General features: G+C 44.6%; 1 protein-coding gene across 11 annotated transcripts in view; it reads left to right on the plus strand.

The window, feature by feature from the left end:
* Positions 1-2050: 2050 nt before the first annotated feature.
* Positions 2051-16243, plus strand: part of VPS13D (vacuolar protein sorting 13 homolog D) — a 252930-nt gene continuing 238737 nt past the window's right edge. For 9 of the 11 annotated variants that reach the window (XM_059913516.1, XM_059913544.1, XM_059913555.1 and 6 more), the window contains exons 1-5: positions 2051-2142; positions 5754-5926; positions 12012-12089; positions 14125-14315; positions 14413-14493. In XM_059913516.1, the coding sequence (XP_059769499.1) occupies positions 5830-5926; positions 12012-12089; positions 14125-14315; positions 14413-14493 (447 nt within the window). In that variant the 5' untranslated portion in view covers positions 2051-2142; positions 5754-5829. Of the gene's footprint in view, positions 2143-2907; positions 3094-5753; positions 5927-6938; positions 6994-12011; positions 12090-14124; positions 14316-14412; positions 14494-16243 lie in introns of those variants that run through there. The other 2 variants (XM_059913525.1, XM_059913591.1) reach the window with 2 other exon arrangements.

The raw sequence follows: 16243 nt of genomic DNA on the forward strand, positions 1-16243 counted from the left end.
GCAGTTTGCTCCTTTTTACTGCTGAGTAGTATTCCACTGCATGGGTCCATTGCAATCTCTTTTCTTCTTTTATAAACATTTAATATATTTATTTATTTATTTTGGCTGCACTGGGTCTTAGTTGCAGCATGTGGGATCTTTGTTGCGGCACGTGGGATCTTTAGTTGCGGCATGTGGACTCTTAGTTGAGGCCTGCGGACTTCTTAGTTGCGGCACGCACGCAGGATCTAGTTCCCTGACCAGGGATTGAACCCAGACTCCCTGCACTGGGGCGTGGAGTCTTACCCAGTGGACTACCAGGGAAGTCCCTGCAATCTCTTTATCCATTCTCCTGTTGATGGATATTTTGATTACTTCCTGTTTTGGGCTATGATGAGTAAGGCTGCTATGAATATTTGTGTATAAGTCTTTGCATGCACATGTGCTTTCATTTCTCTTGTGTAAATACCTGGGAGTGGGATGGCTGTGCGGTAAACGTATGTTAAGATTGATAAGGAACTGAGGCCCGAAGACTCTCAGTGATACTGGTTGAAGGAATGGCGCCCTGGCATCTGCATTTTAAATAAACTCCCCAGGTACAGTCAGGTGTCTCTGTGTTGGAAGATCTGGACCCTGAGCTCCTTCAGCTCTGATGGCTGCCTTCCCTTCTGCCTTCTGTGGAGTCTAGGGTTTTACACCCAAACCTCAGCTTCTGGGGGGGACCCAGTGTTGAGATTCTGATGGGTTGACCCCCACCTCGGAGAAACTCAGGCCTTGCTTGGGAGTGAGTCAGCCCACAAGCACCTTCATTAGCTTAGCATCATGAGGGCTGATAACTGTCATGGCAAATAGATACTCTTGCAACCTTGCCAGCCTGCGTCCTGAATCTTCTGACTTTTTATGAGCCTGAGATGTTCTTCCTGCCTTTCTGCTGATAATCCAAGATGAGGCGTTCATTTGTTCATTCTTTCATAGCATTGGGCCTTTTCTGTGCTAGGCCATGTCTAGGTACTGAGGAAACATTTGTGAAAAAGATATAATTTCTGCTGTCAGTAAACTTTCAGAGTGACGAAAGATAACATAGGTATAAACAAATAAGATAATCTCATCTCAGGCAACATTAAGTTCTGTTAAGATAATATAACAGGGTAATGGATGAGGGGAACTTCAGATAGGGCAGCAGGGAAATCCTCTCTGAGATGGAATATTTGAAGCAAGGAGTGGCCTATATGATTATCCAGAGCTGCCCTGTAGTAATACAAGTCTATTGAGCACTTGAAATGTAGCTACTTTGTATTACGATGTGCAGTAGTGTAAAATACACACCAGATTTAAAAAACTAATATAAAAAACCCCAAAATATCTTATTAATAATTTTTTTCTGTTGGTTACAGGTTGAGATGATAATATTTAGAACATATTGGATTAAATAAAATATATTATTAATTTCACCTTTTTGTTTTTCCTGTAAAAAATGTACCGACTAAATAAACGTACTCTGTAGCTTGCGTTATATTCCCATTGGACAGCAGTTAGGGTAAAAGCATCCTAAGCAGAGAGATGCAAATGCAAAAGTTCCGGGGCAGGAACTGAAGGATGCTGGGACAGAGTGGGCCCGGGAAAGAGTGGCAGAAATGGGAATGGAACAAATTCAGCAGGATCTTGGTGTCGGCTCTCTGAGGAGGTGGGTTTTAATGTAAGTATAATGGGGAAGAGGTTTTAACCAGGGAAGTGGCATGGTATGAATTATGTTTTAAGACTCCTGCGGCTGATAAGTGGCGAACAGATTGCGGGGGGTCGTTGTAGAAGGAAGAATCCTGGGTTCCAATACTTCTGAGCCAATATGTCCTATATATTATCTTTTCCCCGGACTCGGTTTACCCCCGCGCTGTAAAATGGAGGGGCTGTTTGGGCCTTTCTACCGCTTCAGCCCCAGCACCTGCGAGCCCTGGAGGGGTGGGCAGCCCTGCAGGAGCGGCCGCGGGCGCCAGGGGGCGCCTCCTCGATGACTCGGCGCTCGGCTGGCCAGGCGCCGGCGAGTCGCCCGCTCGATTGGTCGGGTCGGGGTGGGTCTGAGCGCCGCGGGCCAGCGCCATTGAGGAGCGGCGGAGAGGAAGCGCCGCGCAGTGCCTGGCTGGGGCGGGCGGCCCGGGACACCGACAGGTACGGGCCGAGGCGGGGCGGCGCCGGGCGGCGAGCAGGGCCGGGGGCCGCAGGGCGGGCGTGGACCTGCGGTCGGCCGCTCCGGCTCCGCTTCAGACCTGGAGGCCCCGGCCCGCCCGGGCGGAGCGCTGCGCTGGGAGCCCGGGGACCCCGGCGTCCGGCCCTCCGGCCGTCTGAGCTCTTCGGTGGATCCCTGGGGCGTCCGAGCCCCAGACGGCCCCGAGCGCCCCGCCCTCACCGGGACCCTCGAGTCCGAGGCCCTGCGGGCGCCCGAGCCAGACGCTCGGGCGTTCTGAGCTTCCCGGGACTTCGGCGTCCGTGTGCTGGGGAGTCTGAACCCCCGCCGGACCCGCACCCTTTCCCGGGTCGGGGCAGCCTGGTGCCCTGGGATCGAGGGGGTGTCAGGCCGCGTCTCCCCGCCGGAGCCTCGGTCTCCACGCGGGAGCCCAGGGTGTGAGCCCCCCTGCCTTATGCCCAAGAACATGGCTCCAGTCAGGGCTCCAGAGGGTCTTAACCACCCCCTTCTCCAGCCTTCTGGGGTCACGTTCTGGGATGGGGACATCAGGCCTCAAACCTCTCTTTACCCCTCGCCCCCTGGGGTCACGCCCTGGCTGAGCCCCTCCTTCCGGGGCTGGGACGCGCGGCTCCGTTCCCTTCAGGCTCTATCTGGGAGGTGGGGTCTCCGGCCCCTGGAGCCGGGCGTAGGGTTCTGAGAGCAGAGGGGCGGCAGACGGGCTGGAGGAGCCTCGCCTCCTGGGCAGTCTCCTTCCTGCGGGGCCCCCGTCCCTCTCCGGCCTCCGATGTCCGAGCTCCCAGGGCCGGCAGCCCTCAGCCCCGCCGCCTCCGCTCCCGCGTCCTGTTGCCAGCCCTTCCTACTCAGGGCTCCAGGGCTCCAGCCGCTCCTCGAGGGAGGGGCCTGGCTCAAGGTCATGGCCGGCTGTCTGCCCACCGGTAGGCTGAGCACTGATCCCCAGTGTCACCTGCCCCACCGATTAGGGTAGGCTAGGTGGGGTTAGTACCAGGCCTAGAAACCCTGATGGACCAGAGTATAAAAACACTTTGGGATTCTGGCCAGTCTGGCGGCCCTTCCTGACACCGGATTCCTTAACGGAATCCTTGAAGTGGCCTCAAACCTGGTCTAGATGCTTAGCAGAGCTAATGGATGCCGTCTAGCTTGGGCCTCAATGTACTGCACAGGGCGTTTTATAGCGTTTCTCACCCCATCTTCTTTTAATCTGTGCTTTGCATTCGTCCACCTTCAGGGGAGGTAGGGGAGGTAGGGTAGGGCCAGATCCTGTGTACAAACTGACAGTTGTTTCCCTTTATAAGGAGAGCACTTGTAGGTGGCACCAGAGAGAGTTTGTTGGCATTTAGGACCAGAATCAGTGGCAGTAACTTCAAAAGTAAAGAGTGTTCCAGCTTTGGCTCTTTGCTTAAGTGTGTTTGGACTCTACATAGTGAGACTAGGTTAGTCAGGTTCATGTTTTGTTTTTGTAGGTTTACTCATTTAAAGTTATAGAAAGAAGTGTTTCCTTTACTCAGGCTGTTAAACATTTCTTATTTTAAGAAATTTGTTCTTGTAATCTCGTCTTTAAATAAGTGTACAGAGTAATTTTAGCAGATTCCTAATTTTACATAACAATGTAGCTTTAAAAAAGATCTTTGGAAAGAAATTAGTATTTTTCCAAATGCTGTTTATTTTCTTATATGTTTTTACTGTCATTGTTGACAAATAAAAGTTAATCTTCTCTGGAAATGCAAGGCACTATTGACAAATAAAAACAGATTTTCCCTGGAGGTTAACTCTTGTAGAGCATTGTGTTTTGGGGTTTTTGGTGAGTGGAGGCCTCTCAGTTGGGATAAGAGTATCACCTGGCACTAAGGTGAATAACTGGAGGTGGGGCAAAGTGCTTGGAAAGGATCCCGAAAGGGCTGGTTCCAAGTGGGATGCCTGCCACAGCAAACCTGGAGTGTCAGGCTTGGTGGGCTGGTGTCTGACATGCTTGGCTCAGAGCAAGATTTGGAGCCCACGGTTCTACCTAGGATCTACTAGCTGAGCAATCTTGAAACCCATTTAAACTTTTGTGTCTCAAGTTCCCTCATGTTAACTTTACGGAATACTGAAAATAATCTCTGTTTTGTAATGCTAATAAACAGCAGTTATTGTAATGACAGCAGTAAATCAGCACTGACTGTAAATACTGCAGCTGGAACCAGAGGATTTCTGGTGTCTGCGGTTACTGACTAAGGGGGGCCCCTTGTATCAGCACTGTCTGGTGTCCAGGTACCAGCAATGCAGCTCCAGGACAGTTAAGAAGAGTGATAAACCACTGTCGTCTCCCTTCCATTTGTATCATTTTATGAATGAGCCTGATGAACAGGTTTGCAAAACTGATTTCGGGAAGGCTTAAAGAGGATCGGTGCAGAATATGAAGTTCACTGATGCAGTCTCTTAGGCCATTTTTGCCTTAATCTAGGGCAGGGTTTCTCAGCCTTGGTACTGTTGGCATTTGGGGCTGGATAATTCATTGCTGCGGGGGGCTATCTCGTGCATTGTAGGAAGTTTCGCAGCCTCCATGGTCTCTTCTCACAAGGTACCAGTAGCAGTCCCCCCAGTCGTGATATTCAAAAATGTCTCTAGACATTGCCATATCACATCTGGAAGAGAACCTCTCACCAGGACAGTCTAGTCCCCAGGTCAGTCACCAAAAGCAAGCAGTTAAACGGTCAGTTACATCGAAAAGATACACAACTTTGAACTGTAGGTAATTTTTGGTAAATTTATGAGTGACTATCCCTTGCAGCTGCATCAAAATGCAGATGTATTGGTTTGGCCCTCCATTTACTAGTGGAGGCATCTTACAGTGCTTTTCATCCCATCTTTCTTTCTTGTTTTTTTTTTTTAAATTGAAGTATAGTTGATTTACAATATTGTGGTAGTTTCAGGTATACAGCAAAGTGATTCAGTTATATATATTTCAGATTATTTTCTATTATAGATTATTACACAATATTGAATATTCTTCCCTGTGTTATGCAGTAAACCCTTGTTGCTTATCTATTTTATATATAGTAGTGTGTCTGTTAATCCCATACTCCTAATTTATCCCTCCCCTCTTCCCCCTTTGGTAACCATAAGTTTGTTTTCTATGTCTGTGAGTCTTTTTCTCTTTTGTATGTAGATTCATTTGTATTACTTTTCAGATTTCACATATAAAATTTGTCTTTCTCTGTCTGACTTCACTTAGTTTGATAGTCTCTAGGTCCATGCATGTTGCTGCAAATAATATTTCCTTCTTTTTTATGGCTGAGTAGTATTCCATTATGTATGTGTATATATATATATATATATATATATATATATATATCTATATATATATATCTATATATATATATCACATCTTCTTTATCCAGTCATCTGTTGATGGACACTTCGGGTGCTTCCATGTCCTGGCTACTGTAAATAGCGGTGCAGTGAACATTGGTCACCCCATCTTTTCTTAAATCTGTGCTTTGCATCCAGCCACCTTCAGGGCAGGTAGAGTAGGATATCAACTTGGAAAAACTGTCTGGTTTTTCTGTTCATTTCCTTTTTTTTTTTTCTTTCATAGATTCTTCTGTGACCATGAGAGAGAGAAATAAAGAATGATCCATGAGTTCTAAACACCTTGTCTTGAGGATATAGTCATGTTGGAAGGTCTTGTAGCCTGGGTTCTCAATACCTATCTGGGGAAATATGTCAATAACCTGAACACTGATCAGCTGTCCGTTGCGCTCCTGAAAGGTGAGTACGTGTATCTCTTTTTGGTGAAGTATGCTTTGCAGATTGCATTTCTATTTTTTATGTTCTTTTTGTTGTATTGAGAATAATAAACCCCGATGGACAGATGGCTTTGTATTAAATATGTGTAAAAGGAAATAATGTTCTTCCATATGACACTGATTATTATTACAGGGTAACTTAAGTATATAGCTGGATTGTTGCAGATTTTAGGGGACTGTTAAATATAAAAAGGAAAATTTAAAAAAAGACCATGCTACTGGTGACTGTGCTTTACCCCAGTTAATTTTTTAGTTTTATGAAGCTTTGTGGAGGCAGCCAGGATGTAGTGACAATGGCACTGGCTTCGGCTTCAAATCCTGCTGTGTTACTTATTAGCTACATGAACAAGTCACTGAAATTCTGAGCCTCAGTTTCTTTAGAAAAAGAGGGTAATGTACCTTTACAGCATTGCTAAAAGGATCAAGTGGAGTGACCACTGAAGCTCCTATCCTGCTGGTGTGTAATAGACACCCAGTAGAAGTTTTAAAATACGTTACTGTGGGGTCTTCCAACAGAATTACTGAGTTCTTGTCTTGCTGAGTAGTAACGTACCTAAAGCTTGAGACATTTTAGCCTTTACAGGCCTATACTGTGTAAATGCAGCCCAGTGGTTTGATGTGGGGATTGGAAAGTGGCTTTCTTCTCCTTCTCCTTGTTTTAATTTAAGTTCTGTTTGCTCAACTCAAAATGGAACCCTTTAACAAATCTAGAGAAAGAAGATAAAGTCAGTTTGCAAACATGTAGAATCATAGAAAGAGGAAAGGAGGCCTCAGATATAGTGGAAACCTCCTGGGCTTCCTGGGAGTATGAGTTTTGGCAAGTGGACCAGGGCAGGTTAGTGGGGCTAGCAGTGATCCAGATGTGTGTATAGTCTGAGCACAGGGTGCGGTGATTTTCTCTTCCCAGGAGCAGCGTTCTCCGGGGTTTCCTGACCCACCTAAACCAGGGGAGTGATCGCGGCAGCAATAGGCGGTGGCGAGCTAGCACGGTTGCATCTCCCCGCTCCCTTCCGTTCTTCGGAAACAGAAGTGGGTTCTTTCCTGTTCTTTGGCTTTTCCTTCTGCCCTTTCCTAGAAGGGAGCTGCTTAGTGGAAAGTGAAAGTGACCAGTTGTCAGGGCGGGGCTGTGTTTAAAGTACAACAGTAGTGTCACGTTCACCTCTTTGGTCACTTATTGAAGTTCTCAGACACACTGTGAAGCTAACCAGGTTGTACAGGGCAGGTAACAGGGCCTAGAAGGAGCAACATTGTTACTAGCAACAACATTGCTAATAACAGAGCTGGCTTTCTCAAGAGTGGTATGGTAAGAAGAAGGATCTTTGCTAAAGAAACGAATAAATAGAAATTTGTGGTACCTGATAAATCATGGAGTCTATACTAATAATAGATTTCTAATCTCAGCAATTTTAGACAGAACATATCTTGTAAGGACAACTGTGTGTATCTCTGAAGCTTTCTACTGCTTTGCTGTGCTTATCTCTTCTTAAAAATTATTCTCTATGGCTTTTAATGAACCTGTGGAATTTGAGGAATGTTTCTCTGCAGACTAGAAAAATGCTTTTTCTTTCAAAACTTGTGTCAGTTAGGTACTCTGTCCTTATGGCGCCAAAGCACACCATGATGCTTGGCCAGAAAAGTTTTAGAGCATTGCAATGCACTGAGAGAATGGCTTTGCAAAGGAGTTGACACTTTTTGTTGACCTTGATGACATAGTTAAGCAGTGTTTGGGGGCAGAGGGTACTAGATAGGAATAAGAATGTTATTTCAGTCTGTCTGCAAATATTTACAGATGCTTTGGAAGATGCAAAGGAGACTGAAATAGTGGTCAAGGGTATGGATTTTGTAGCCAGACTGGGTTTGAATCCCAGTCCCGCCGTTTACCAGTAACTTGGGCAAATTACTCAAATTCTTTTTTCTTCTTCTGACGGTTTTATTGAGATATAATTGCTATAGAGCACTGTAAGTTTAAGGCGTACAGCGTAATGGTTTGACTGACATCCATCATGAAATGATCATCACAGTAAGTTTAGTGAACATCCATCATCTCATACAGATACAAAATTAAAGAAATAGAAAAAACATTTTTTCTTGTGATGAGAACTCTTAGGATTTACTCTCAACTTTCATATATAACATATATGTTAACTGTATTTATCATGTTGTACATTACATCCTTAGTACTAAATTACTCAAATTCTACTAAGAATTAAATAGAAAATTAAATATTAAGATTGCTTTAGTCTCCCTTTCTGCAAATTGGAGGTAATAGTAACTATCTCATAAGGTTCTAAGAACTAAACACATGAATGTGGGTTCAAAGAGCTTAGAACTGTTCTGGGTCCTCAGTCAGTGTTATCATCATCATATGATCATCAACGTATGATTAACTGGTGGGTTGGACTTCAAGGGTAGATTGTGCACACGTGCTAAAAGCAATAAAAATGCAAAGTAGCATATGAGTAGTGGAAGGACAGAGATAGCACTTGTATAACATTTCATTTGTTCAGTCATTTGACAGACTTTCACTGAGCACCTGCTTTGGGTAAGACTCTGTGTTATGGAACGACACAAAAAGGGGAGACGGTAGAAAATACTTAGAGCTCAGGCATAGGGTCTAACCCTGGTTTCACCACTTAACAGCTGTTTGTGACTGTGAGCAAGTTACGTAAGCCTCCTCTTCATCCCCTCTCCCTCTTGCCGCCAGAGATCACACAGGTCTGGTATGAACTCTAGTACTGCCACTGACCAGCTCTATGATTTTTAAGCAGACTGCTTGTCCTCTAAGCCTCATTTTTCTTATCTTAAAAATGAAGACAGGGCTTCCCTGGTGGCGCAGTGGTTGAGAATCTGCCTGCCAATGCAGGGGACACGGGTTCGAGCCCTGGTCGGGGAAGATCCCACATGCCGCCGAGCAACTGGGCCCGTGAGCCACAACTACTGAGCCTGCGCGTCTGGAGCCTGTGCTCCGCAACAAGAGAGGCCGCAACAGTGAGAGGCCCGCGCACCGCGATGAAGAGTGGCCCCGGCTTGCCGCAACTAGAGAAAGCCCTCGCACAGAAACGAAGACCCAACACAGCCAGAAATTAAATAAATAAATAAATAAATAAATAATTTAAAAAAAATTAAAAAAAAAAATGAAGACAATAATAGTATTTCCTCATATTTTTGTGAGGATCAAATGAAGAAGTGCATATGAAATGCTTGGGACATAGTAAGATCTCACTGTATGATAGCCGTCCTCATCTTCCACCTCCTCCGCCTCCTCCCCCTCCCCCTCCCCCCTCCTCATTGTCATCGTCATCATCATCCCAGCTCCACCTCTATAATCCCTGCCCTCAGAGAGCCATTAACCGGTCCTGGAGACAGAAATAAGTGTACAGTAATACAAGGCAGTATGTATTACGTTGTTATACTAGAGATACAGGCATAATGCAGTGGGAGGGGAACCATTCATCCTGTCTGGAGGACCCTGAGAGAGCTATTCGGGGACTGGCTTTTGAGTGGGTCTTAGCAGGATCTTGATAGATGGCCCAGGCTGGGTGACCACATTCCAGGCAGAATGAGGCGTGTGAGCAGAGGCAGAAGGCTGGAACCTGCAGGGTGTCTTTGGGGTGGTTTGGGGCCAGAAGATAGCGGCTGCCAGTGCTGAGTCAAGGAGTCTGAACTCTGGGCCGTGGGCGTACATTTAGATTCCCCCTCCTTTTTTTTTTTTTTTTTTTTAATAAGCTCTGAACCTCAGGTTGGCCCTTTAAATGAGGTTGGCTTCCCTAGAGCTGAGGGAAGAGGATTGAGTAGTCATTAGGTATTACTCTAAATTCACCCCAGCTAGTGACTAGATTTCTTGTTAATCTGAGGTGAGGAATTTTTGGATGAGAGAGCCATCCATAAATAAGTCTGCAAATTATCTGTCTGGAAATCAACAAACATTATTATCTATAAGGTGCTCACCTATGCTGGGTGCTTTGTGGCCTGGTCCCTTGGAGGGACCTTCTCCAGCAGGGCCAGTTGTGGGTACATATGAGTGGGTGGGGAAGTAGGAAGCCTTTGATCTGTGTTTTGCCTGATTACCTTTTTAAAAAAAATATTCATTTATTTTTATTTATTATTTATTTTTGGCTGTGCTGGGTCTTAGTTGCGGCACACGGGATCTTTTTTATTTTCAGTTGCGGCATGTGGCCTTCTTAGTTGTGGCAGGAGGACTCTTAGTTGCGGCATGCATGCGGGATCTAGTTCCCCGACCAGAGATCAAACCCGGGCCCCCTGCATTGGGAGCGCGGAGTCTTACCCACTGGGCCACCAGGGAAGTCCCTGATTCCCTTGTTTTTGACTTGCTATAGGCTGCCATTGCTCCTCATTCTTTCCTGTGTGTCCTCTCCTTTCTAGACCACCCCCTTTGCTGTCTGTGCTTCAGCTTCTTTAATTTTTCATTGCATGCATTGCCTGCAGTTCTTTCCACTTCTCCGCTCTGTACAGCAGCCATGGAAACCTGGGGCCGTCTGCCTTTGTGACAGATTTGGGTATTGAAAAATAGGGCGAATGATTCAGATTGCAAATGCTGCTCTTCAGAAGGAGAAGAAGTTACATGCTTTCCTCCCTTTAAGTCAGTTTCAACTGATAAGGAATGTGTCTCATGTTTTTTCCCCCTTATGCTCATTTTCTCCCCAAGTGTGGATATAGGGTTGTTTCTGGGCCCTCTGGGATTATTAACTTCTCCTTTTGGTTAGTCTCAAGGTAAGTGGAGCCCCATGTGAATAGGTGTTCTTGCAAAAGTTCTGAAAAATAAGTTGGGTGCATTTGCTCAGAATCCGCCAGAATGCTAGCTTTGAATACTTCTTTAGATGCCAATGACGCACAAGTCTTAATCATTCAAAGGGGAAAATAATTAAGTTTCTTGTATTAGCGTGTCTTTGGAGGAAAAGACTTGCTTTCCTTTCTTCTGGGTTCTCTTACCAGTTAATGGTTGCTGCGTGGTTGTTGTCTTGCGAATACATTTCAGACAGATTTAAGTGACTCAGAAATTGACTTGTGTTGCACAAATGAGCAACTTTATAAAACGGCTGTTTCCCCAGCGCTTTGAAGATGGGGACCCTGCCTGCCTTTGTTTTTATTCCCAGTGGCCAGCACAGTGCCTTAGGCGCAGGGGAGGGATCAGTATGTACTGGGTTGGCCAAAAAGTGCATTCGGGTTTTTCCATAAAACCCGAATGCACTTTTTGGCCAACCCAGTATGTGTAAAGGGTTGATTTCAATAGCTGGGAGAGAGAGAGATCTAGCTGCACCCTTGTGACTAATCCTTCAGTCTGCTTTGGAGACATCTTGTGCTTTTGGATTTAAGTAATTATAGAAACTGGGTCTGAAAAGGACCTTCAGCGGTGGTCCTGTTCATGCCTTTGCTCTCTGACTGGTTATTACACCTGCGAGTGAGGGTGCAGAGGAGAACCTGCAGAGGTGGTCTCTCCAGAGGAGAGAGTATAAATTCCTGTTGATGGCCAACTTTATTGAACTCTCAGGGGCTCTCTGAGGTGGTATGGAATACACCCATTTTGGGGGAAGGGGAGGGTGGTGGGTAAGGAGAGCTTGTTAAAAATTGCAAATTTCTGCTTTAGACCCAGGAGCCTGCATTTCATCCTAGGTGATTCAGATGTTAATGGTCCTCCGGTGGAATAGTAGCCTAAACTAGGGGTCTGTAAACCGGCCAACTGGCCAGATCCCCCTGCTAGCTGAGAATGGCTTTTCCATTTTTAAAGGCTTGTAAAGAAACAAAACAAAACAAAACAAAAGGAGAATATACAGTAGACACTGTAAGTCCTGAGATATTTACTATCTGGCTCATTAGAGTTAGATCCCTGCCTAAATCCTTCATCTGCTGGTAAGCTTCAGCTGTTATTTACATGTCAGTGGGCTGGTCAGGAAATTAGTGCAGAGAATGCACATTGGTATAGCCTGGGCCTAGATGTGAAACTCTCCCTTTACCCTTCATTGATTTGCACACAACAAGCAACTACTGCATTTGTTGGATGAACATGTTATGGTGTTTTTATTTTTTAGGTGCTGTTGAATTAGAAAACTTGCCTTTAAAGAAAGATGCCTTGAAAGAACTGGAATTACCATTTGCAGTCAAAGCTGGTATGTGGAACAAGGGAGTGGGAGGCAGTTTTGAGTCTTATATCGATTGGGATGTGAAAACTGAGAGCCCTTGAGTTTGGCTCTGTTGGACCAGGAAGAGGCAGGGTAGGAAGGGCAGAGTTTAGATCAGTCTTCAGGTGTGGTCTCTAGGCCACTAATATCAGGATGATCTCGGGGGTGGTGGCGGGGAGGTCAGGTGGCCCCCAGACTTCCTGACTCAGAGTCTCTGAGGGAATGTTGTTGAACCTGCATCTTTAATAAGCACCCCGGGTGATTCTTATGTTTACTAAAGTCTGAGAACTTCCATCCTAGATACAGGGGGTTCCTATTTTCAGAGAATTCATTGTACATATTACTAAGAGACAGTTTACTCTATTGAATGAAAGGTGGGCTCTGGAACAGTATGCTTGGGTTTCTATTCCATATCTGCCATTTTCTGGCTGTGTGACCTTGGGGAGGTTCCCTAACCACTCTGTGTGTGCATCTTCATCTTAAGATGGGATAATACTAGTACCTATATCATAGGTTTGTGGAGAGGAGTACCTGAGTTAATGCATTAAAATGACTAGAACAGTGCCCGGCACACTCCGCCGATGTTTGCAGTTATTACCGGAGTCTTGCAGTTACTAGATTTGGTAAGGAAACGAGAATTATCACAGAATAAAAATATTCTTTATTAAGTGACCACTTATAAAATTAGTCCCTCTTTAGACACTGCTCGTCATTGAGCAAGCCTGTTGATATCAGTCAGTCTTTCCCTTATTTTGAGGGTACTTATATTACAATAAAGTGCAAGTGCAATTACAGTGCAAATCAGTTGGCTAGGTGAAATAAAATAGAAATCTTGCAAGAGATTTAGGCCTTCTTGAAGTCAATTCAAGTCATAGGTGAACTGCCAGAATCGTAAGCAAAGGCACTGACAAGTTAGAATCTGAAAGAAACTCTCAGGAATGATGAAACGGTGGATACTTCCAAGAGAGTTCTTATTTGACTATCAAAGGATTAAGAGAGGCTCTTAGGGAAAATTGATGTTTTCTAATATTTTGGCAAAAATGACCCTTTTTATGCTTGTTCTGCAAAAATAAAATGTAACAGAAGTTATATTTTGCTGTCATATAAGTGTCCTCCCAATTAATTTAGGTTAGAATTGCAACTGTGCACTAATTATTGTTAACATTCTTTGTTGTGAAAATTGGTGTATGGTTTCAGTTATAATATAAATTTTATTAAATGTAAAAAACTTAATTTCATTTTTCTAAAGTCAAAATTAAAATATTTTTTCATTGTTTGTTGTAAGATTTCTTCATCTGTTACTGGATTACACAGTTGATCATTTGGTGTTAATGATACTCTGTTATCTTAAATATAACAGATCGATCCTGCTCGAATTCTAGATCTTAGACAGTAATGATAACAGTCTGATAACGTGTTGCTTTCAGAGGTAGACTGTTAGTTGGGCTGTGTGGATCTTTGAGAAATGGTAGAACTTGGGAAATAAGTGTCACAATTCTACCGGGCCATTTAGCTTTCCCATCAGCCCGAGTTCTCATGAAGAATCGGAATTCTTTCTCGATAGAGTACCACTGCAACGTGACCTGTGTTTCGGTTGCTGTGCTCAAGATTTGACGTATTGCTAAGTCTGCTGACTCCCAATAAGTACCTATCAACCAGCTAATTAATAATGAACAAGAGATGAGTTGTGTGCCCAAGGGCTAGTACAGGTGCCATGGGAAGAAAGACACCCCAGGGGAGCTTAAGATGTAGTCCTGTTGGGGAAGAGGTATTTTCCAGAGGGAGATGTTGCATTAGATATGAAAAAGTTACACTGACCTTTTTCCATCTTCTGCTTTATTATGCCTCGTTGTTACAGATCTCAGCCCACTAATGTTTGTTTCACATGTACGAAAACTTGCTGCTTGTTTTCTTAAATTAAAAAGTAAATGGTAATAATACTCCTTAAAGAAAACTAGAAGAATACAGAAAAATAGAATTTAAAAATGTGTGCAGACAGTTAACAAGACTTTCCTTTTCCCAGGCTTAATTGGGAAGGTAACCCTTCAGATTCCCTTCTATCGCCCCCATGTGGACCCTTGGGTGATCTCCATCTCCAGCCTTCACTTAATTGGAGCCCCTGAAAAAATACAGGATTTCAGTGATGAAAAGGAGAAGCTGTTGGAAAGGGAACGCAAGAAAGCTCTCCTGCAAGCCCTGGAGGAAAAGTGGAAGGCAAGGCAGAAATCCTTTTGGCCATGAGAGCGGTGATGGTGAGACTTGAAATGAGCAAAGCACTAGATTCTGCTAACACCGGCTCTTTCCTTTGTAGAACGAACGCCAGCAGAAAGGGGAGTCCTACTGGTATTCAGTTACTGCCTCGGTAGTTACGAGAATTGTGGAGAATATTGAAGTAAGTCCTAATGGCTTTTATAAAGTATGAACACAGAAGGGATCGCTCAGGCTTAAGTGCATTTCACGTCCGTGGTTGCTGTTTCCTGTGGGTTTAACTGATAGCAGGGTGTCTTCGGAGAGCGCTGATTGCTCACGCGTGCCTTTTCATAGGCGGTGCCAGAGGGAAAACCTGAAAAGCGAGTCCAGCTCTGGGCAGACACAGGTTTTTCTTGCTTCAGTTAGTGTGAGTAGGAGTTTTCATTTCATTGACATTTCACTTCATTTTCTTTTTGCATATTGGCACCCTACTTGCTGAAGGATTTACCTCCCAAGAAGCCAGGTCACCTGAGTCTTCATGACTAAATCACTTAATCTCTTAGTCTCAGTTTCTTCATCTGTACAGTGAGAGGGGTTGGATGTGGTTTCCAGTTGATTCCGTAGCGCACTGTGAACAGCCCAGTGAGGTATTTACTCTCACTGATGTGTCTGGAGGCAGTTTGATGAGTTTCAGTGCTAGGGCTGTTGGCCCTATTTTCTGCTTTAATTATTGTTTTGTTTGTCCTCAAAAACTAGAGCAGGGTTCACACTAATTTTCAGTGTGTCGTAAGTGTTAGCCCATACTTATTACCTCCAGGGTTTTCTTGCAGTACCAAAGTGACACAGGCCACATGTTTTTAAGGTGTCCCACTTCCCCCCAAAATACAGCCTGAGGCTGGATTCATAACTTTGGTAACATTGGGGGAAAAGATCAGTACATTTGAGGTGACTGCTTTGAATTCTTTTCCAGGCAGTTATTTATTTATTTATTTATTTATTTTAGGTGTCATTGATTTTTTTTTTTAATTCCTCATTATTTTTATTTTTAATAATAGCTTTATTGAGATTTAGTTCACATACCATAAAGTTCACACTTTTAAAGTGTACAATCTAGTGTTTTTGGTATATTTACAAAGTTGGGCATCGATCACCACTGTCTTAATTCCAGAACCTTTTCATCATACCCAACTAGTAGCCACTTCCAATTCCCCTCTCCCTCCAGCCCCCTACAACCACTAATCTACTTTGTGGATTTGCCTAGTCTGGACATTTCATATCAGTGGGGCTGTACTGGCCTTTTAGCATAATGCTTTCAAGGTTCATCCATGTTGTGGCATGTATCAGGACTTTATTCTTTTTATGACTGAATAATATATTCCATTGGATGGATTGCCGAAGATAAACAAAGCTGGAGTGAAGTTAAAGTGGTGAAAGCAGACTTTACTCAGTGACTCCTGACAGTAGGGGACGGAGCAGAGCTCCATTCCAGTTTGTACAGAGGTGACCAGGCCTTTTAAAGGGAAAAGGGAGGTGGGGTGGGGCTGGGGAGAGGGCTCAGGTGGAAAATTACAAAGGGTTGGTCAGTGTGGATATGGTTAGGCCAGCTGTGTCCGCTAGCTGGGCTTCTGTCCTCCCAGAGAGAGGGGAGACAGAGGCCCCGTCCTTCCTGGTGATTACATTTCCAGGGAGCGACTTTTAGGTCCTTGAGTTGTAGGAGACACATCACATAGGGACAGAGAAAGCGTTCGCAGTCGGAAGCCCTTTTTGGTAAATGCTCTAAGAAGGGGGGCGGGTGTGCTCTTGTCAGGCGTCGGCTAGAACACACAGCCCTGAGCTTTTCTAGACAGGAGCTCAGGAAGGGGATGGAATGTCCTGGGGACTCAGCCTTAGGCTGCTAGAAGTCTACGTTAAAATTTGGTCAGGTCTCTTAGTGTAGGCGTTTGAATGGAGTG

The sequence above is a fragment of the Balaenoptera ricei genome, chromosome 1 (genome assembly GCF_028023285.1).
Source record: "Balaenoptera ricei isolate mBalRic1 chromosome 1, mBalRic1.hap2, whole genome shotgun sequence".
Taxonomy (NCBI): Eukaryota; Metazoa; Chordata; class Mammalia; order Artiodactyla; family Balaenopteridae; genus Balaenoptera; species Balaenoptera ricei.